The sequence below is a fragment of the Grus americana genome, chromosome 8, assembly GCF_028858705.1.
Source record: "Grus americana isolate bGruAme1 chromosome 8, bGruAme1.mat, whole genome shotgun sequence".
NCBI classification, from domain to species: domain Eukaryota; kingdom Metazoa; phylum Chordata; class Aves; order Gruiformes; family Gruidae; genus Grus; species Grus americana.
The window spans coordinates 7,017,452-7,038,526 of NC_072859.1; the positions used below are offsets into that span (position 1 = coordinate 7,017,452).

Below are 21,075 nucleotides of genomic sequence, written 5' to 3' on the forward strand. Positions count from 1 at the left end.
CTGCCTGATGGTGCCTGCAAATTTGGGGAAATTTGCTACCAGAACCTGAGCAAGAGGACTCAGAGGGCACCAAGGCGGTGGGGCTGGAGCAGCAGCACCAGAGCACTGCACACAGTTCCTCTCCGTCATGGCAGGATTATGCCTGCTGGCTGGGTAAGGTGGAGGAGCACAGCACCTCCTTTCTCCTGCCCCAGTGATGCCACCACAAACCACGTCCCTTTGCCATTTAGGAAGCTGCCATTCAAACTTTCCAGCTCCTGTGTGCAGCTGAACCTGATGCTTTCCAAACACCCTGTGCCACCCTGCCCAGAGCACATGGGTGCACTGGGACCCAAATTTCATGGACTGTCCCAGGTCCAAATCCTCCCGTGTGTGCACAGAACAAGCCCATACTGCACATCCCCTAGAGCTGTCCCTCTCAAAACTCATCCTTCTGTTCACATTCCTTTCACACTTGGCAACACAAAGCCCGGGTAACTTTCTCTTCTCCCCCTTGTAGCAACCATAGCCTCCACAGACTTGGGGCTTCTGCTGAGAGATGATGTTTTTGTCGACTTCTTCAACACATTTCTGAATCTTCCTGTAAGTCCACTCTGTACCATAAAGCCCGGGACCTTTCTGAACTCTTCTCGGGTGAACTTTCAGGTTCTGTGGTGTTAGAGGCCCCAGGAAAATTGGGGATACACCATGCTCAGGCTGGAAAGTGAGGGAAACCTGAGGACCTCAGCTTGGAGACACAGGTCTGAAAGGGAAGACGATGCCCTTCTCTGTAGCGAGGACTAACTAGAAGAGCTGGGCTTTGGGCTCTCCTGCCACCCTTCATCTCTTTCAGCTCTCCCCTTTCCTTTCGGTACAGGTTTTTGGCCAGACACCCATCTACATCAGCAGCACGGGGCAGTGGGACCTCTGGCCAGAGCTGCCGAGCAGCCTGGTGAGAAAACGCCCCTCGTGAGGAGGGAGGGGGGTGAGGAGGAGGGAGGAAGGGCACAGGGCAGGGGAGGGAAGGAGCTAGTTTCTCATTGCCAAGGCCACTCTCTGGCTCTCCTGTTCGTGCAGCCAGGGGATTATTTCAAATCCAGGTGTCATTTTGCTTTTAAGCCCTGGGAGGAGCACAAGCCATTTAAAGTCCTGGTGCAGCTTATGGGGTCCCTCCAGCCCTCAGTAAACATTGATAGCTGGAGTTAAGGAGAGCACGCGTGGTGGCAGAGAAGGAGGACACGAACATCAGCCCCTCGTGTCCTGCATTCCTCCTGAATGAAGTCCTGTTGATCCTCCAAACTGGCTCAGCCCTCCCCACGGACGTCTCCCGTCCCCACAGCCACGAGCGCCACTTGCGGTGCTCAGATCCCGTAGCAAAAGGGAACCTGCTCCTCTGGTGCTGCCAGAAAGCTGCTGTGCCTTCCTGCCCGGGCTCCGGGAAAGCAGGCAGGCTGCGAGGAGAGGCAGCCACGCAGTGCCTGGGTCTCCCAGGTTTGCAAGCAGAGCTCAAGGGGATGCAGGCAGGGGCTATAGCTTGAGTATCCCCCTTCGCTCCCAGCACGGGGATGGCTTGCATCACAGTCTAGCAACAGGGTGCTTTCCCCTGCCTCCTTCCCCCCATAGCAGGGCCCCGTTACTCACCCAAATCCCCAGGCAAGAGACGGCTCCTCGCTCACAGCCTAATCCTCTCCTTGGGCGCGGGGGTTGCAACGCAGGATCCCAGCCCCCCAGCTTTACTGGCTTGGCTGAAAAAGCACCGCCTGCCTCACTTCTGCAAATCCAGCCTGTGCCTCCACCTCGTCCTCTGCCAGAAGCTCCTGGGTTTCATTCGGTCGGGGGAAGCAGGTGAGTCATTGCAGCACAGAGGAAATCGGAGCAGCTTTGCCGCCGCAGCAGGGCTTCCTCTGGCCGGGGCTGTCACCGTTTGGTGCCTGCCCAGTGGGTCGTGCCTCTGCTCTGGGTTAAAAAGGCATTGCACGTCCCATTTTTAGGGATGTGGCAGATCCCAGGGTTTCCACGGGATGAGCAGGGCTTTACCCCACTGCCCTGTTGGTACAGGTCTGCTGCCTCCGTGGAGCTGAGCTGAAATAGCTGCTTAGCAGGGTTTACCATGTGGATCATGGGTGGAGCAGGGCTGGAGAGCATCCTCGGACCTGGGAAATGGGGTTCCTGGCATTTCAGGTTTGCTGCTACGCAGGGTGCCCAGAGCTCTTGCACTGTATTGCAATAAGCTGCTCGTATGATGCATCCTATGCTGGGAAAATAGGCCTATGCCGTGGTCTATCCTATCAGCAGGAAGTCTGAATTGTGCTCAGTTTACCCCTAAAATGAGCCACCTCAGCCCAGCCAACTGCTTTGTCAGCCTGCGCGTCCATGCAAGAGGCGGCCACTGGAAAGAAAGCTGTGGCAGCTGGGATGCAGATTTTCATTTCAGAAAAATAAGCGATTCGTTGAGGTGTGCTCCATTTCTGAATACATTGCTGCTTCTTCTCCAGCTGGGTTGAACCTCAAGCTGAAGGAAGTTGAGAGTGAGCCCCAAACTCAAGCAAAACAGATGGATGTTTGCAAGGGGAAGAGGCACGATAGCTGGGCAGACTATCACCGACATGAGCGGGTTGTCCTTGCAAACGCCACATGTGCATCCCACAACCTGTCTGAAACTTCCATTTCGGTGTGATTTGCTGGTCTCCTGGCTCACAGCACCACTGCCCTCTGTCCGGGAGGCTGGGGGGATGCTGGGGGGGTCCAGAGGGCTTTCTTGGGGACCACTCCTGCACACCCCCCCCACCCGATGCCATGCTGTGTGCTCTCTCTGTCTCTGACAGCAAAACTGCTGAACTGGCAAAGTGCTGACCAGTGGCTGCTGGAGAAGTGCATCAGCGGGAGCCAGGGCATGTGCCACTTTCGGGCCTTCGTCCAAGGAATGGCAGGTGGGCACGGGGCGCTCCACAACCTCTTCTCAGCCAGCCACCTGCAAGCTGCCCGGTGGGACACCAGCACAGAGCTGGGGGCACGGGTGAGCACCGGTGGGAAAGGAGACACTGTGATCCCAGATAGAGCTTTGGAAGATGAGCCCATAGCAGAGCCCCAGCATGGGTGCTGCACGCTGGGGGGGTGCATAACCCTGGCTCTTCTCTACACTGGTCTGTTGGTTCATCCAGGGGATCTTTCCTTCTTTCTCTTTTTTAAAAAAAGACTGCTTTGCTCATCAGCAGGGCTTCCAGGGACTCCTTCCAATTCCCATCCTTTGTCTGATCCACAGGGGAGGAACTGACCAACTTCTGGCTCACCACCGAAAGGCTCCTGGGGCTAGACGAGTCAGACACAAGGCAGAGGGACCTCTACCTGTCCTTGCTCTGCAGGCTGAAAGCCACTCACCTGCGCGAAGGCTCCAGCATCATCACTCTCTGCAGGACCATCGCTGGTAAGAAACACGGGAGCTGGGGACGAGCAGTACCCTTCCAGAGAGGTGGTCTTTCCTGGATGCTCCCAGAGAGACAGGATACCATCACCAGCTTTGCTTGGCTGGGGAACGGTCTGCATGGAGCCATTTCCTCATCATAATCCCCTGCATCCATTTCAGGGTCACTGCCAAAACCCAGCCACGTTCAGCCCATCAGCACCAGGCGGGAGATCCTAAGCAAGATGCAGGAACAGGCTCTTTTTATGATTCAGAGTTATTGGCTCCCTAAGTTCTTCATCCACTGCAAGATGGGCATGGAGGAAGAAAAATCATGCCAGCCTCTGCTGCAGGAATATCGGGAGCGTTTATTACAGGCCAACTTGCAGGAGCCCTCAGACTTTTCGGAGAATGTCTTCATGATGCATATTAAAAGAAGCCAGGGTTTATTGGGGCCCTACTGCAGCAAGAAGGCCAAAGCAGAGATCTGGACTCTGGTCAATGAGGGAAGAGACACCCAAGAAATGAAGATGCCCAGTTTTCAGGTGCAACCAGGAAGGCAGCTGGGGCCAGCTGGGAGCACAAAAGATTCACATCTGGATAAGGATGCTTTGGGACTGATTCCTTGGCAGTCAGAGCATCCTGCAAACACTGCCTTTGGAGGCAAAGGAGGAGCAACCTCTCCCAAAAGACCTAGACCCAGTGCAGAGCAGGTCCTTCATCCGGAATACCTCTCTGAAGAGAAAGTCCTCTCTAACCTGCGTTCCTCTGCACCCCTTGTCCAGCTGCCGTCCCTGAGAAAGCCAGTCAAGACCTTGAGTTTCCTTCCCTGGGCCCTTAGCGCTGATTGCTGTGCAGGACGGCCCTTCAGGGACTTCTTGAACTGCCGGGACCGGTCTGCGGAGACTCTTCTCCTGGACCTGTGGCATGACCTGGAGGAATTTCTGCCCGTGGTGTTGGACCCCAGCACAGAAAACAGTTTCTTCTTGCGTCGTTTGATCGGGGAAAAGATATGCAAGACCTATCTGGAGGAGGGCACCATTCAGCAGCTTCCCCTGGAGACCAGGACTCTCAGGAGCTTGCGGGATCATCTGATGTCTGGAGAATTCTCCCCCTGGATATTCAGAGCCCAGAAAGAGATTTGCAAGGTACAGAGCAGTGCTGGCAGTGGTCAGGCTGGGAGGCACATCTGGCATTGGCACCCCTAGGCTGATGTGAGGGCTGTGGGCCTGTTTAAGAGAAAAGTATTTGGAAAATGAAGATGAAAAGAGATTAGGAAGAGAAAAAAACCCAAACCTTATAGTGGCAAACCACCTTGCACTGGAACCAGTGACCAAGATGTGCCAGGCCAGCGGAGGGGAGCATCCTCACTGGTTTGCTGGGCAGTGGAGCAGAGGCGAGCAGTTATTTAGCAGCTGGTGACCTCAGTTGTTAGATGCGCATGCCAAGGACCAGGGGACGGCAGGGCACTGGTTGTCCTTTTGCATCCGAGTTGCCAGTTCCAGCACAAGTAAAACGCATTTACAACCCAAGCACTTCTGGGCAGCCTCCGAGCAGCCCAATGGACCAGCCTGGGCATACAGCTCCTGGCAGAGCTGTCCTGGGCATCTCAGCGAGGTATAACCTGCCCACGGCGTCACCGCTGCGACCTCAGGGTACTGCAGGGCTGGGGGGTGCCGGTTGCTGCTGGAGCACTGACTGAGGACAACCCACCTTTGCTCCTCCTCAGGTGCTCTGCTGCTTCTACGAGGAATTTCTGGCTGACGATGACAGGACATTCCTCCAGTTTATGGTAAAGGGGATGCACAGGGCACACGGGCATGCTCGTGGGGCACACAGGTAACAGCAGGGATGTGAAAAGTTGGAGAGAAGGAGGGAGGGGAAGCCCAGCAGTGGTCCAGCATCCCAGTGTTTTCCCGGCCAGTGCTGCTGCAGGGCGCTACGGCGGTGCTTGCCCTGCTCCAGCTGCCGGGAGCAACGATCCTCAGCTCCTCCACCGCAGCATCCCGTAAGTCAGCAGCGCTGCGGGCACGCCCTGCGAGAGCTCCCCTAAGACAGGCCACGACCCATCCCAAAACCAAGGAGACTTAAAAGCTGTTTTCCAGGGTAGGCAGGGGTGAGACCAGGAGCAGGCAGTGCACTGGGTAACTGCCTCATAGGCAAAACACTGCTGGGAATTAATTCTCACCCCTTTTTTCCTTGCCCACAGCAAATACTACTATTGCTGTGACTCACGTGCAAACACACGTGTATGTCCCTGTCCCAGCACGAGCGCCTGGCCAACGCGCTGGGGGAAGAGGGCATGAAGCCTTTTAGCCTATGATTCAACCGTGCTCAAGTTTTCCACGTATTTTTTTTTCCACTGTGTAAAGGGATGATTTAAGGAAGCCGAGTCACACAAGCACTCATCTTCCCGGACTATTACCCCTCCCGGCAGTGGAAATCCCACTAATACCTCATGTTTATTAACACCCTAAATGCTAGCCTTACACCCGGGAACCTCCTCGCAGACAGAAACCCCCGAGCATCCCACGTGCTTGGGGCCCTGCACAACCTACGCAGGCAATTTTGCTCACTGCAGACAACGTTCTCCAAGCCAACCGTTAGGCTTTTTCCCCAACTGCAATGTAAAAATCAGCACTGGAAGTGGTAAGGAGAGGCTGTCAGGGCTAGTGCCCCCAAAGACCTGGCTCACAGAGATGCCAGCATCTCAGTCAGCGAGAGCTGAGCAGCTTGGAAAAGTCAGCTGGCAGCTCCTGACCCTGATTCATTCAATGCTCTTGGTTGTAAGTTAATTAGCTGCCCAGGTTTTTAAGCATCTCTTGTCAAGGAAATTACCCCTCAGATCACAGCCCTGGTCTGGGAGTGCAATTAGCACTTCAGCAGGCATCGAGGCCACGCTCTCGGCAGGCACCGTTCCCTAAGCCAAACTCCTCCCGGGTCTCGCTGTGCTGATGTCAGGGGAACTGCTCGGGGGCTTAGCAGGGTTATTTTTGGTGCTCGCGCTCAGCAGCGTGTATCTCGGTCAGAAACCAGCCGCTCTGACCCTGCTGCGTGGCGAGTCGTGCAAACTGCTCGCCGCTGGGGAGGGACAAAACCTGCAGGAGGGTCTCAGCGGGGGCACTCCCAGGGCACCGGCCAGAGCCCGTCCCAGGGACGGCAGCCAACCGAAGAGGCGCACGAGGTTACCTGTCTGCCGGGGACACCTTCAGGGTTGTTTTCAGTCCTCCTGGGTGGATGTTGACATCTTCAGGAAAGCCGCTGCCTTTGCTGGCAAGCCGTTGTCTGGGCTACCTGAGGGACCTGCTGCGTGTCCCCGGGACGTCCCAGCTGCAGGCAGATGTGAGACAGCTTCCAGCAGCTGCACGGGTAGGTTTAAGGTCTATGCTGAGCTTCGTGTTCACCTAGATTTCTTCCAGATGGTTTGAGGCTAAAGCAAAGATCTATCTTGGGTAGGTTTGTACTCTAAGGCACCTCAAAACATGCAGCTAGCCCGTCGGGCACAGCACAGGAGCAGCTCATCAGACGGGGTACGTGCTCTGTGCAATCACCCTCTGCTCTTCTCGCCATAGTCTCTGCAGAGCGATGTCCCAATGCCCGAGATGCAAGGCCACGCTGTTGGGAAAAATGAATGTTTCCTCCTGTCCGAGCGGATAAACGCGTCCTTGAAGCTGAGCCAGGCCTTGCACAGCACGAGGAACTTGGAAGGTCTCTCCTCTGAGCACTGGCGATTAATTGGCACTCGGGACCTCCGGAAAGGGGGCTCCATCCAGGCAGAGGTGGAACCTCTCCTGTACAGGACTGGTAAGAGGAGGCTCTGAATTTCTGCCAGGGCTCATGTTGGCTCAGGATGGTAAAGTGCATTTTGTGCACCCGTGGTGACCAGTGCCCCTAACGCACAGGCTTCGGTGCATCGCTGTATTGCCGGCAGCACGTGGACATCATGGACTGGGTATCTAGGAGCCATCACCTGTAATCCAAGCTTTGGCAGTGACCTGTGGGCCAAATTCCCTCCTGCCAGTACCAGAGGCACCAAATGCCACCTCCCTGCACCAGCCTGGGTCACCACATCAAATGAAGGCTGCAAAGTGACTGAAATCCAAAGCCAGCAACAGCCACTGTCACCCCACTTCCACACCTTCTCCTGTGGATGCTGGGACTGGCCACAAAGGTGTAACACCTAAGCTTTGTCTTCTCACATCATCTTTTGAGAATGATGTCAAGTTTCTGGGCACCTGCCGGGTCACTGAGAGTGACAGCAGTCACCTGTAGCAACCCTTAGGTAGCTTGTGGGGCCTCGGTCATGCCTCAGAAATGCAGTGTCACAGGTAGATCACGGGAACAGGACAGGGAATGGGAAAGGAATGACAAGTAGCGATCACAATACAGCACTCGGAGCAAGTGGAGGAATGAACATTGGATCTCTTCCCCTCTTCTCTATCTGACGCAGACTCCCAGAAGATGATATCAAATAAGCTGGCTGTGGGTAGCCCAAGCAAGGAAAATGAGCTGCTGTTTCTCAGAAGCCCATCACTTGGTGAGTCCAGTCTGAGCAGGCTAGAAGCAGGGTGGGCTCCCAACCATCATGCCCTTGGAAGTGCTCCAGCGTACCCTTAGGGGACTGGACAAGCAGCAGTCTTCCCTGCTTGCATCCTGTAGAACATCTCCAGAAGGAGAGAGGTTTAGCCACCCTTGAAAGGCACATGTTTTGGGGTGTTAATCCAGCCAGAGGGGGTGGAAGTGGGAGGGTTTCTCTGAAGCAGATACCAGGGTGGTCAAACCACGCAGAAGCAAAGAGTTCTCCATCATCTTGTGAGCTGGGCTCACCATGCAGACATCAGCATGGTGGCTCTGGAGAAGCCTGGGCTTCTTTGGGGTCCTCTGCTCTGCGGACAGCTGTGAGCGGGCTCTGGCTGTCACCTGAGGAATGGACCAACCATGTTCTGTCCCCACAGCCGCTGAACCCGAGAACAGAAAGAAAAGGACTCATCCCATGAGAAAAAACAAATCAAGCACAATGAAGTCCACCACTGCTGCAGTAGAGAAGCCGTCTAGAAGACCCAGGTCTGGCACCTTGCAGCACAGGGCTTTGCTGAAAGAGTGGAAATAGCCAAAAGCAAAAGGCAGATTTTTCCCAGTGCTTTCCCATAGTGCCACTGCTCCTTGCTTCATCATTGGCCCCTCTCAAATGTAGGCATGAGTACCCCATGAGTCCAAACTGTGGAGTTACTGGGGAAAGGAGAAAAATGTTTTAACCCACCCACAATCCCATAGTTCAGATTTACTCCTCACATCTTGTGCATCTCATGTACTTCATCCTCAATCACTCCCTGGCACGCCACTTGTACTACAGCCGGGCAGGTCTCAGATTTGCCCAGAAAATCACTTAAAAATACCCTGTGACCACACATAAATCTCTGTCCTCGCTGACTGCGTGAATGTCCATGTGGCTGATGTCTCACATCCTGGGAATATTCCAGATGAGTCCTCACAGCTCCACACTGGGATATAAGTGGTATCCAGGACACAAGTCAGTCTTGGGAGCCACACTTAGACAAAGTATCTGACCCAGTCCATTGATCTTCAATTAAGGGTTTGCTAATCTCATAAATGACCCAAAATCCCAGTCCACTCCCAACTCTGGTCTTCCAAAACTCTGCTGAATCTTTACAATGTGGCTGTCCTCTGGCTTTACATCTATCAATAATCTCCTGATCTACCAATTGCAAGGGTTTTCCACCCCAGAACCAAACCCATGAAGTTCTCTGCCATCCAGTGGCAAATTATTGCTCATTCTCAGCAAGTGCCAGAGGGGAGCACAACCTCCTCCTCCCACCAGTCTTTCCAGGTCCCCCATCCTTACCTGCTTCCCTCCCCTCGTCTCTGCGGGGGCTGCCCTGCTGCATTTGCAGGTTCTGAGGTCTCCAGCGCAGACCCAAAGTCCTGCCTCCTCCTTGAGTCCCTGGGCAAAGCCTCCTCTTCAGGCTGAGACCGGTTCCTTTGGACCACGGCAGCAAAGCTGTTGGCCAGGTGCACCTATGGCAGAAAAGAAAGAGCTTGTCAGGAAAATCCCCCTCCAGATTCCCAACAGCTCGGTGGATGGGCAAGACAGACAAGGGAGGCTGTGCTCCACCAGCACCTTTACTGGCCCATCTGCTTTACAGATCCCCAGGCATCACTCATCCATGTGTTTCTAGCTCTTCTTCAGGTGTCTCTTGTTTGAGAAGCAAGCACAGAGGTCCTGGCTATTTTCCAGGTCACTGGCAGCACAGAGATCACATCTCCTGGTGTCTCCTCCTCTACAGGCACTTTGTGAAAGTACTGCACAACCCTGCCCACCTGCAGTTCTTCAAGCAGTTCCTCGAGGAGCGCAACGCAGATGAACCACTGCGCTTCTGGATGGCTGTGGAGAAGCTAGTCTCAGAGACCAACCCCAAGACGAAGAGCTTACTCATTAACAACATTGTCAGAAATTATTTCCATGCTGAAATCCCAGCTGGTAGGCACCCTCTCACCCTGCAGTTTACTCCATTCATGATGGAAGCCTCTTTTCCCTGAGCTGGATGCTGGCTGCAGATTTTACATTACCTTGCAGGGACCTGCCAATTCTCCTGTCCAGTGGAGCATCTATTTGCTGAGGCCTTCCACTCCCACTTATATTTCTAGGAAGGGAGCCTACTTCTTTGGCAGGATCTACTGACCAAGACCTGCAACATGCAATTCCTGCAGTGGCAGAAATAGCTCTTCCCTGGATTCCTTTAGGTGCTCTTGGAGTCACAGCTTCACTCCCAAAGTATGCAATTAACATAGTATAGAAAGGAAAAGAGATGAGGCAACCAAATTCAGCAATCAGGGCAGGCACAGATGGGACAGGGTGCTACTTGCAGATGTGAGGGTAAGAAGAGATGTCATGGCGGCTTGGGGGTGGCTGGCAGGGGTAGACAGTGATGCATTTCTCTTCCAGAGGAGCTGCTGGACTGCCACACTTCAATCATCAAAGAGATAAATGAGGCCAAAGTAGTCAGCCCCTTCATGTTGATGACAGCACAGGTCTTTGTCCAGAAAGCAATGGAAAAACGATGGTGAGGACCTGGGCCGAGCTGGTTCCTAAGCCCAGTGGTTACACAAACACATCCTTCCCATGGGAACCCCAAGGGGACAGACAGCAACTGCTACAAACGTATTTCCCTATGAACCATCGCACTGAAATCCCAACCAGACCCTCACCCCAGAAAAACGGCTGTTGCAGGTGCTGATGTATTTATGTGTGCAAGGCTGGCAGGGCTTGTCCCATAGGTACCAAAGCACTGCTGGGCTTGCAGGGTGCTGGGCTGGAGGAGGACGTACACTACAGATAAGCAGAACGGACACTCCCAAACCTGTCCCAAACTCCAGCCCCCTGTCCCTTTCTCCAACCTCCTCCATGAACAGAAGTCCAGTGGGACGCCAGCCCCAGGACTATCCCTGTCAGCTGCTCCCCCCACTTAGCCACCCTCCCACCAAAACACCACCCTCCTCGTGCATCTGGCTGCCCTTGATGCTCTCCCTCTGATCTTGCATCCGGCAGGTTTAAAGAGTACCAGGACCTGTTCCCTCCAGGCGATATGCATAAGTCTAACCTTTGCTTGCAGCATGGGATGAGGAACTTCACGACAGACAAGCTGGTAAGGAAAGACCCTGCTGGCAGGCTGGGGATGTTGTCCAGGCAAGAAAGAGAGGAGATGCTGCAAGTGAAGCAGTGCTCTTGTAAATGGGAGTTGCAAAAAGGCAGCTGGTAGGTAAAGCCTCACTCCTACAGGCTCTGGAGTCCTGCTCCATGCAGACTCCACCAGATTTGGTCAGGACTGGCCAAGTGATTCACACTATCACCTACAGCCACCAGCAAAATCAAGAAATACAAGAAAGCAAAGATGATGGCTGGCTCATAAATCTCACTGTGAAGGCTGGGCTCTGGTGGTCCAGCTTGCAGTGGTGGGTCCAAACGGGCGGGTTCTGACCCTACTGCTGCAGCCAGGGGCTGGCTCCCCAGGGCCGTGTCGCTGGCTGACAGGAGCTGTGCCGTGTCTCCGCAGCGGTGGGGCTGGTACGCCATTCACAACATCGTCAGGAGCATCTGCAAGTTCCGGAAGGAGATGGACAATGACAAACGCCGTGTGGAGTTTGAGGACTTTCTCCGGCAGGAACTAGGAAATGAGGAGGAAAGTATGGCTAGACTCCTGCCACCCCCTCTCCTCCTTCCCCAAGACAGTCCTGGGTTTAGGCAGAGAAGTAAATGGAGGAAACCTGCGGCTCCTCTCCCATCCCCATATGCTGACTTAGTTTTCTCAGTTGGAGGCATATAAAGAGCCAGAAGAGCAGGAGTTTTGGGATGCCAGGTATTGCTGTGCACAAATCTACACTTGGGTGCTGGGGTCGGGAGATGAGGTCCAGAATTTTGCACAGGCAACGTGTATGCATACACGTTCATGCAATATCTGTTCTTCTGATGCGGGTGCCCCATGACACTGTTGCATCTCTCTCAAGTAGTAATTTATATGCAAGTTTGCATCCCTTCCACAAAAAACCAGAAGGCACTAAATGAAGCTAAGGTGGCACAAGCCAAAGAGTAAACAAAAGGAAATTGTTTCTATGCAACAAGGAGCTGACCTCCAGAGTGCTTTGCCAAAGGATGTAGATCCTGAAAGTTTACACACAGGTGTAAGAGCAGGCTGGAAAAGCTGTTAGAAAAGAAATCCACTGAAATTGCTAAATACACAGAAACCCCATCTAGATATCAAGAAGTCCCTGGAAATTAAAATGTTTGGAAGCTGGAGAATATTGATATGGGGGAAACAACACAGATGTTTTACCTTTCCTTCTCCCTAGTTATCTGCTTGTGGCCCCTGTCAGAGACAGGAAAATGGTTAGACAGACAGGTAGACTTTTGATCTACCTGTGGCCATCCCCTATGAAAACATAAGCACTCCACGGGTGCAAAGAGGAGGAGGGATGGAGAAACCAAGCTAGGGGGAAGCCTGCACTCTGGATGGGTCTGAATTCCCTGGAGAGCCTGACTGCAGGAAGGCTGTAGTCCACCTAGGTAGAAAGACTCTCAGCAAATGACTTGCATGCAGGTAAAGCAAGCACAGGTGAGGTGAAGGAGCAGGGTATAGCTCAGCATCAGATGCCCAGCTGGCCTCAAACCCAGTGCTGGGAGAAGCAGGACACAACAGCTCTTCCTCTCTCTCAGACTTGCCCATCAGCTCGATGCAGAGCAGCAGCACCACGAGCACGTTCCGCTCCCACATGGCCTCTGCCAGCACCCCACCGGACAAGGAAGTGGTACTAGTGAAACGCTACCTGTTTAACAACCAGCTCATCACCGTCAACTTCCTCGTCGACGACCTCCGCTTTTATCTGGAGATCAACAAGTAAGTTCCCTTTCCACCGGGTGCTCAGGTACCACCAGTCTCCCTTGGCTCTGGCCCAAACTTATCCTGCAGGTAGTGCCCATCTCTCAGCAGCAGATAAAGCCTGGTCCATGGATTCATCAGCACACGCTAAGGTCTGTGCCGCCACCCCTAAACTCCTTTCAACATCTTTATGCAAAGCTGGTACCTGGACATCATATGACACAACCCAAGTCTCACCCCATAGCTGTCTACATCTAATCTCCTCATGGTTACCTGCCCCTGGAGCCCCCAAAAGCCTCCATTTCAACCAGACGAAGTCCCCTGGCTCAGGGTTCCTGTTTGGGTACCCTAGAAGCACTTTTGGTTTGATAGTCCCAAGCAAACTAACGTTTTGCCTACGCCTGTCTTGACATGCCAGTTTTGGCATTTCCCCGTTGACTTTGTCCAGTTCCCTGACAAACCTGTAAGAGCAAGCCACGGCCAACGCACAACAGCCCTGCAGTCAGCACACCCCCACATGCACAAGACCAGGTTTCAATTCTCCTCTTTTCCTGAAGAAGGACAAAGATCACATCCCCCAGGTGAACGCTGTGACCACGAGGGCGGTAGAAGGAGGAAGTGGCTTTTCACACCTCCTGTTTCACTGCTCCACACCTTGTGGATTGCTTTTTCTGGCCCAATAAATACAAAGCACAGCAAGAACACGACTGTCTAGCCTAGCAGTCAAGAGCACTTGTCTCAGAGCAAGACCCCACATGCCTTTGCAGGTTTTCCAGGCTGGCTGATTCAGTTGAAGCTCTGGCAGCTCGCAACATGCAGTCAGAAAAGGAAGTTGCTTTTCTCAAGAGGAAAGTTGCCATCATCAGCAAACTCTTCCTGAACTCTGACATTCCCCCCAAGTTGCGGGTAAGATGCTGGGACCTGCCCAGGAAGGCTGAAGGCTGCTGTCTGCTCATTGCTCAAGACAATTGCATCGCAGCTGTGAGCTGTTGTGGGGAAAGGGGAACCAGGCAGAGGGTTGGATCTGCTCCAGCCAAGCATGCTGTGAAGCTTCAGAGCATGGTCTGGAGCTTGGGACCTCCACTTGGGCTCCATGGTATGGGAACCGATCCATCACCAGACCCATGCTACCACTTGACTCACACTGATTGAGAACAAGTGCATAGACAAGGAGATGGTGAAATCCCCTACCTGCTGGAGAAATGCCAGGGCTGAAGCACCAGGATGGGTGCTGCACTCCACCAGTTCAGTCCTTTCAGTCTCCAGAGGTCAATGTCACCATCATCCCCTCCCCACCTCTTCTCCTATAGTAGCCACAGCTCTGCCTATCTTCCCTTCGGAAAGCACAGCCCAGTGCTTTCTAACAGAAATCCAGGGGAAATCCCACCCTCGTACCTGGGACAGTCGGCCAGGACATAACTAGCATCTCTTCTTAGAGACTGCTGAAATGCAAGGTGGGGTCAGGGGGAGGAACCTGCCTCTAGGGCCCACCAGGAGTGTCACAAACTGCTTTGGCTAACCTCACTTCTGTGGTCAGGTAAACATCTCTGAAGAGGAGAGAGATTTCATCTGGAGTTTATCTTCCAAAGGGCTACTGAACCGTATCCTCTACCACAGGGCCAAAGTCATCATCTTCCCCATCCTGATGCACTTCTGGAGAAGGTACCTATCCCCTCTCTCCCAAGGTGGGGGAGGCTCTGTGGATGCCAGCCTCTTTCTCCAACCACCTGTTCCTCTGACATGATGAAAATGCAGATGAGACACTCCCCAGGAGCTTAGCTGTAGATGTCTGCTTGGAGGTTTGCTGTCTTCAGTATTTCTCACACAGGTTCTGCATCTGGAAGGTGATGAGGAGCTTTCGAGTCTCTGCAAAGGACAGGGAGCCAATCTCTTCGCCCAGTTCCAAAGCCTCCTCTGAATCATCTGAAATCTACAGTCCAAGTAAGCTGAGTGCCTGTCCTCCTGCTCCACATTTGCCCTCAGGCTTGTTCTTCCAATACAGAGATGTCCAGACCTGGGTTTCAGGGCTCCACGGGGTTCTCCTTAAAAAGAGCCAAACTCCTTCCTTCACACAGCTTTGAGGACATAAGTGGTGCAGACCTGTTGGAAAATGGAGCATTTTTGAAACCTTCCCATCAAATTCAGTCAAAATTGCCCAGTGGGTTTTTAGAAATTTCTTTGGGGAATAGGGAAGTGGGTGTAGAGACTTCACGAGCAAAGAGCTGTTGCATAACTCTTGTTTACTTCAAAAAACAAGTTAAAAATATTCTCACACACACCCTAAAACAGAAATAAAGCAACTAATCTTCTGGGTTGCAAGTCAGATGGGAGCAGGAAAAGAACTATACAGCCAAGCACCAGGCTCAGTGACATTACATGGAGGATGCTTTGAACATCTGGAACGGAGAAAAAGCTTCATCAGGATTTGATGTGACAGTCAGTAGGACATCTCTGGGGAAAGGGATTTTTTTTTCCCCCCTTCCTCATCCGCTTGTTTAGTTTCAATACACTGAATAACACTGAACTGAAAAACACAAAGAAAGCGGTGCTAAGCGCTGTCAGTCTGCCTGACAACCTGGCTCCCTGGCTGAATATTCATTTGGCAATTGTCTAATTGATTTTTGATTAAAGGGGAAACCAAAATAGGCACGTACTAATCTTGCTTTGACGATCGAGTGGGTGTCAGCAAGCCGGTGATCTGCTCCCTGTCATTTATCACTGTCAAGTTCTGGATAAAAAAAAAAAATAAAAAAATCAGCAGAGCGAGAAGATTTTGATACCTACAGGCAGGAGCTTGAGCTACTGCTCTGCAGCTGAGCTGGGGTAACAGCCCCCCCCGTGCTGGTGTGCTCCAGCACCTCTATTAGCTCAAACACCTTGGGTATTCCCCTGGACAGCATGCAATGTTCAGCTCCGCTTTATTACCAAGCCTCACTGCACTTCTAGGGCTTTTTCAGCCATAACTGCTGTAGCGCAAAACCTTATTGCCACCCAAAAAAAAAAAGCAGACAAAAAACTAACCCAGCACACGGGTATTCCCAGCTAGCGACAAGCCAGAAACGTCGTGTTACACGGCAGCTACCTGCTCTGCTGTCTGGGGCAAAGGCACTTGTTTGCCAAGGTCTTCAGGAAACCGATGGGGAGAGACAGACATTTAATCAGTGCCGACTGTCGTTAAGGGTCAGGACAGTCCCACCGCTGGCCAAGCGCTGCAGCCTGCAGTTAGATACTGAGAGCAAGCACACGGAGATACTGCTCTGGAGAAACAGCTGGGGATCTGTAGAAAAGTCTTATCTTCCTCGGATATTAATCCTGCAGCAAATGTCCCTGCAACAACTCTTGTCCCCAGGCCACAGTTCCTCGTAGCACCTCGCAGGGACGAATAACCAGAGCCAGGCAGATAAAAATCCCCCAGCTCCGGTGGCGCATTGTGGGCAGAGATGCGTGACCTGCCTCGTTTCTCCTGCCCTAGCCCGCGTGGCTGGCACGTTCAGCCCGGCGGCAAAGGAAGGGCGGATGCCATCGCGCCTTGGTAGGGCAGAGCGGTACCCGCGGGGTGCGGCGCAGGCTGGCTCCCGCTCTGCATCGCCGGCCAACTCGCAGGCAGCCCCGGCTGCAGCACCCTGACTGTCAGGGAGGAGTAAACTACATCAACATGCAACCCAAAAATATGGGTTCCTGTTTGTGACTGCGCTAATGCCCATGCCATCTTTTGCTCGGGATACTTTCCTTGCACCTTATCACGCTTTCACTTTTGTCTAAGGGTCTTGCTTTTCTGGCCTTTAGATAAAAAGCTTGCTTTTCAGCTGGGAAAAATTGGTTGTGCTGTCTTTAAAAGGCACTAAAATTGCTAGGGAAAATACCTGTAATTCCAGAGAAAACCTCCTGTCGCCCACATCTTGCTTTTGTCTTATTCTGAGGGCTGCTGCTTTGCGCAGACGCGGCGCGTGCACGGCTGGGAAGGTGCCAGACACGAATCCATCTGCCATCACCAGGCGTCACTGTGGCTCCGTCTGTGCCTTTGCGCAGGGGCCTGTCCTGCTGAGACTGGGCGTACTGCCTGCACCCCGCTTCACGGGCATGAGCACAGAGCTCCTCTTGGGAGGAGCCACCCATGCAGGCACAGAGCTGAGAGCACATCTGTGCGTGGGGACAGCTGTGCACACACATCCCCTCGTCTCTCCAAATGCCATTTCCTCGCAAGCCTCCCGTCTGCCACCCAGGACCCCCCAACCCTGCAGCAGAGCCAGGGTGGGACACATCACCCCTGCCCTGCAGCCCCCAAACAGCTTTGCAGTCAAGGAGACGTGGGTAACTCGTGTCCTGGCTCAACCACCCTTCCTTGACCTCTGTACAAGCCCCGTGGGATTCAAAGGGGACAACGCATCCCGCCATCCTCCCTCGTTTGCCACCAGAGCACTTGCCGCACAGTACTGCTTCATCTCTTCTCCCTCACCAGACAGTCACACCACCATTGTCTTCACGCTCCTGAAAGGGGTTCAGGTCCTGCTGCCGCAGCCCCAGAGGACAATGGAGCTATTGGAGGAGCAAGGAGGTGAGCCAGGGCTGAAAGGAGTGCTCCTGCTCCCCAGGGGAGCTCTGGCTGCCGGGATGGGAGCTGGGCTTTAGGGCTCCCTGCGTCGGTCCATGATAGGACATTTGTGCATGTTGTTTTTCTCAGATTCAGATAAAAGTCTTGAGAAGAGGCTCTCATTCAGCAAGTCTGCCTCCTGTCCTGCAGAGCAGGTAGGTGGTTGCAGAGGCAGTCTACCTCCCCCAAACCACACCAGCACGTGCAACAGCAGACCAATGACTCCCCTTAAAACCTAAAGACCAGCTGGGTGGGTCTGTGCAGGATGCTGGTCACCCCCACCATCTCCAGTAACCTTCACAGAAAATCCCCAGTTGCTGCACCTCTCCATGCCCCGAACACCCCCCGGGGAGCACACAGCCGTGCTGTTCATCCCTGATCACCCACACCCTGCCTCCAGCAGCAGCAGCCACTGAGACAACATCTCTCCCTTCCCTGCAGGCACCGAGGGAAGGGCAGACCCCCGAGGAAGAACAGACCTCCCAACCTACCATCCATGCTGAGCAGGATATGGACGTGCTCCAAGAAAGCTGAGCAGTCGGGACACACTGCAAAGTTTGCACTTAATCAGCAACAAGACCTAAAAATAAAGCAACTCACAGCATCCTCCAGCCTGCCTGGTAACACAGCACAGCAGTTTGCACCTCTGTGACCACAGTAGGGATGTGCCACAACACATTTCCACCCAAGGAGATACCCTTGTCCACACAACAGTCTCTTTCTTCACATGTATCTGTAGAAGACCACATTGCCAATAGCTGGGACCCAGTAACAACATAAATAAATCACACTGGGCACACAGCACACCACCACCTTTGAAGTCCTCTTACAAGACATTTGGAAGGTGCTCAAAGCCAGAAAACAGTCACAATAAATACTTTGCCTGAGGATGGGGGTCCTCAAAGACCACCGGTCCCCAGAGCCCCGCTACACAAGGAGCCATGCTTCTCACCAAGGACCAGGCTTGCTTGCCTTCCTCTGCCCAGAACATCTTACAACCTTGCCCCAACTCCTCACCCCTCCATGCTTTCCACACAAATTAAATACCTCCCATGGGTGGCAAGGCTAAGAGATCCCACCTGGTTTTACTACTCAGCTGTCCCTGGGTGGTGAGATGGTGCCCGTCTTGCCAGAGCCTTTCTGATTTTCCAGTCAAAATCAGCTCATGCCTGACTCGGGGCCTTGGCGTGATGGTTTTTTTAAAGCCAGTATGCTCACAAAGCACTAACCAAATCATATCAAAGACCTTCATTTTCCCCAGGTGAAAGTGAGTCAGAGCGGCTTTGCCAAGTCACCGCAGAAATCCCAAATGTTCTGTGGACCTCTTGAAGAACAGACCATGACCTATATCACACCTTGCCTCTGACAGCTCCCGCCAAGCTCTCAGCTTTGTAACCTTTGGGCTATTTTCAGCTATTTTTTAACCCTCAGATCCCAGAAGACTGCATGCTGGGAATAACACAGGTGCATTTAAGGCAGAGGACGACATGTTTCATATTTGTCAGTTATGATTATCAACGCTTTGCTTCTGGAGGATCAAAAAACCAAACGAACCCAAAGTCCAACAACATTTCAATAAATGAGGCGCATAGGAGCAGCATCAGCTTCCTACAACCTGACTCTGACCAGCTTCTCAAAGCTGCCCTTGTGCTCTAACTTGATTTTTGCCCCACAAGCTTTCAGCCCCAAAAGCTAGCTGCATTTCTGTGTGCTTTGCACTAACACTTCAGGCTCCGCAGCCTGAGCCCAGCTGAGCCTGGTCCCTAGAAGGCTTCAGGGATCTGCCTGAAGCTCATCACAGCAAAACCGCAGCTAAAAGCAATCTTCACTCCGCTGCTGCTGTGGATTTATTTTATATTTTTTTTTTTCCCCAGTGCAGCAGCTGAGACACATTGACCTGGGGCCATCCCCGCGCACACAAGCATGTCCTCAGCACGCAAGTGACAGGATGGGGAGCACCTGATCCCATCGCATCAGGTTGAGCCAGCTGCCCCTGGGGTCGCCCAGCGGGAGCAGGGGAAAAAGGCAGAGGCGCAGCGAACGCACAACACAGAGGCACGACAGCGGGGGAACGAAGCGCGCAGGGACAAATCGGCTCGCCCTTGGGCACTGTGCGTGGTGTGCAAGCCCGCCTGTACGAGGCAAAGGCAGGCAGCACCTCCCAGATGGGCACTGATGCTGGGAGCCATCAGCACACCAAGCAGCGCTAACTCCGGCAGCTGGCTCTGCCCCCAGCGTCCCAGGACACCTTTACCCTGGGGTCGCGACATCAGGCACTGCCGTACCGCTCAGCTGCGATACTATCCAGCTGTCCTTGCCGCGGGTTTTCCATCCTGCCTGGCCTCTCGCTGAGCACTCGCCCATCCTCTCTGACCCTGCGAGGAGGAGAGGCAGCCTGGTGTTTTCCCCAGCCTTGGTTCCAGTACTGCTTTTCCCCCTCCTCCGCTCTACGAGCAACAAGCTTGGCAGATGTGGTGCACAGATCAAGTTTCTCCTCCGACACCAGCCTGCCGGCACCTCTGGCTTCTCGGAAAGCAGGTCACAGCCCTGCAGAGCACACGAGCCTTCCCTGGAAATTCTTCCCAGCAGCCTGATTGCCCCAGAGAGTCAAGCCACAGCCTCCACGGGTTTAATCATTGCTCTGGTTTGGACATCCTTGAATGCTCTCCGCTTTCAGGAAGGCCCTTCCACAGCCTTTTAAGGCTGCCAAGTCACAGTCCTTTAGCAAAACAGCAGAGTGATGCAAGAAGACGCAAAGGTCAAAGCAAGCTGGAAACATGACGTTTATACAAGAGGCTGAAGGAGCCCAGCCCACAGCCTCACCTCTCCTCATGCAAGAGCAGCAATGTGCTCCTGCAGCACAGAGCCACCATGCTCCCCACAGCACCCCTGCTTCCCACGCTGCCGGGACCCAGACACGCATCTCCTCCTGCTTTCTGGGCATGAGAAAGAGAACAAAAACCCCAAACGCAGCAGGGAGGAAAGGAAAAAAAAAAAAATACAAGCATTGACACTAGAGGCATCAACATTCTCCTGGTTGCATTTTCTCTAAGGGCACCTCATCAACAGTTGCACAGTCAAGCTTTCTTGTGGCTACGTTTATGTATTTCAAAAGGTTCCCAAGACCATCAGAAGGACTTTGCTCTGAGGCAGGACCACTGATGCAGGCTGGCACACGAACCTCCCGAGCCGTGAGCACATGCGTGGCAGTCTGTAACCCATCTCCCACAGAGCAATGCCTGCTGGTTTGCAGGTACGTGCACCCACAAGCGCTCACAGCTAAGCGGGTGCACAGGGCTCAGCGAGGCCATTCATTTGTAGAGGAGATGGGTCAAACACATCCACTCCCGGAGTTTTACGTGTACGCAAACGCACGCATGCAAGCGTTGATGCTCACCTTCGCAACTCAACTCATCCACAAAAATCAGTGCAAAACCCCCGCCATTCAGCCCGTTATTTCACAAGAGACAGCTTGCTTCTGAGCACAGGAAGCCTTTGGTACTTCCTAACATCTCTTCCCATCAGATACTCACATGGGCCAGAAGCAATTCATCTGAGCAGTGACAAAATCGTCCACCACTTTACCTAAACAACCAAGAGGTATCTCCCCGGGGAGGCCAAAAATCCCAGCCTTTTGGGTATTTTATAGCGCTGCAGATTCTTTCTGTGCAGAGAAGATGGGGGACCTCATTCATAAACGAGCGTAGTACGAG

General features: G+C 53.3%; 1 protein-coding gene across 1 annotated transcript; it reads left to right on the top strand.

Annotated features, from left to right (window-relative positions):
- Positions 1 to 489: 489 nt before the first annotated feature.
- RGSL1 (regulator of G protein signaling like 1) lies at positions 490 to 18,628 on the top strand (the record flags this gene model as incomplete). Its single annotated transcript, XM_054833477.1, has 21 exons — positions 490 to 582; positions 857 to 931; positions 1,695 to 1,824; positions 2,805 to 2,909; positions 3,242 to 3,403; positions 3,563 to 4,527; positions 5,109 to 5,171; positions 6,952 to 7,183; positions 7,830 to 7,916; positions 8,335 to 8,443; positions 9,685 to 9,878; positions 10,344 to 10,461; positions 10,947 to 11,043; positions 11,452 to 11,581; positions 12,609 to 12,789; positions 13,539 to 13,677; positions 14,309 to 14,433; positions 14,600 to 14,716; positions 17,235 to 17,326; positions 17,453 to 17,517; positions 17,804 to 18,628. Coding segments are annotated over 21 exons (3,372 nt in total), but the record flags the coding sequence as incomplete, so codon positions are not given.
- Positions 18,629 to 21,075: the final 2,447 nt, after the last annotated feature.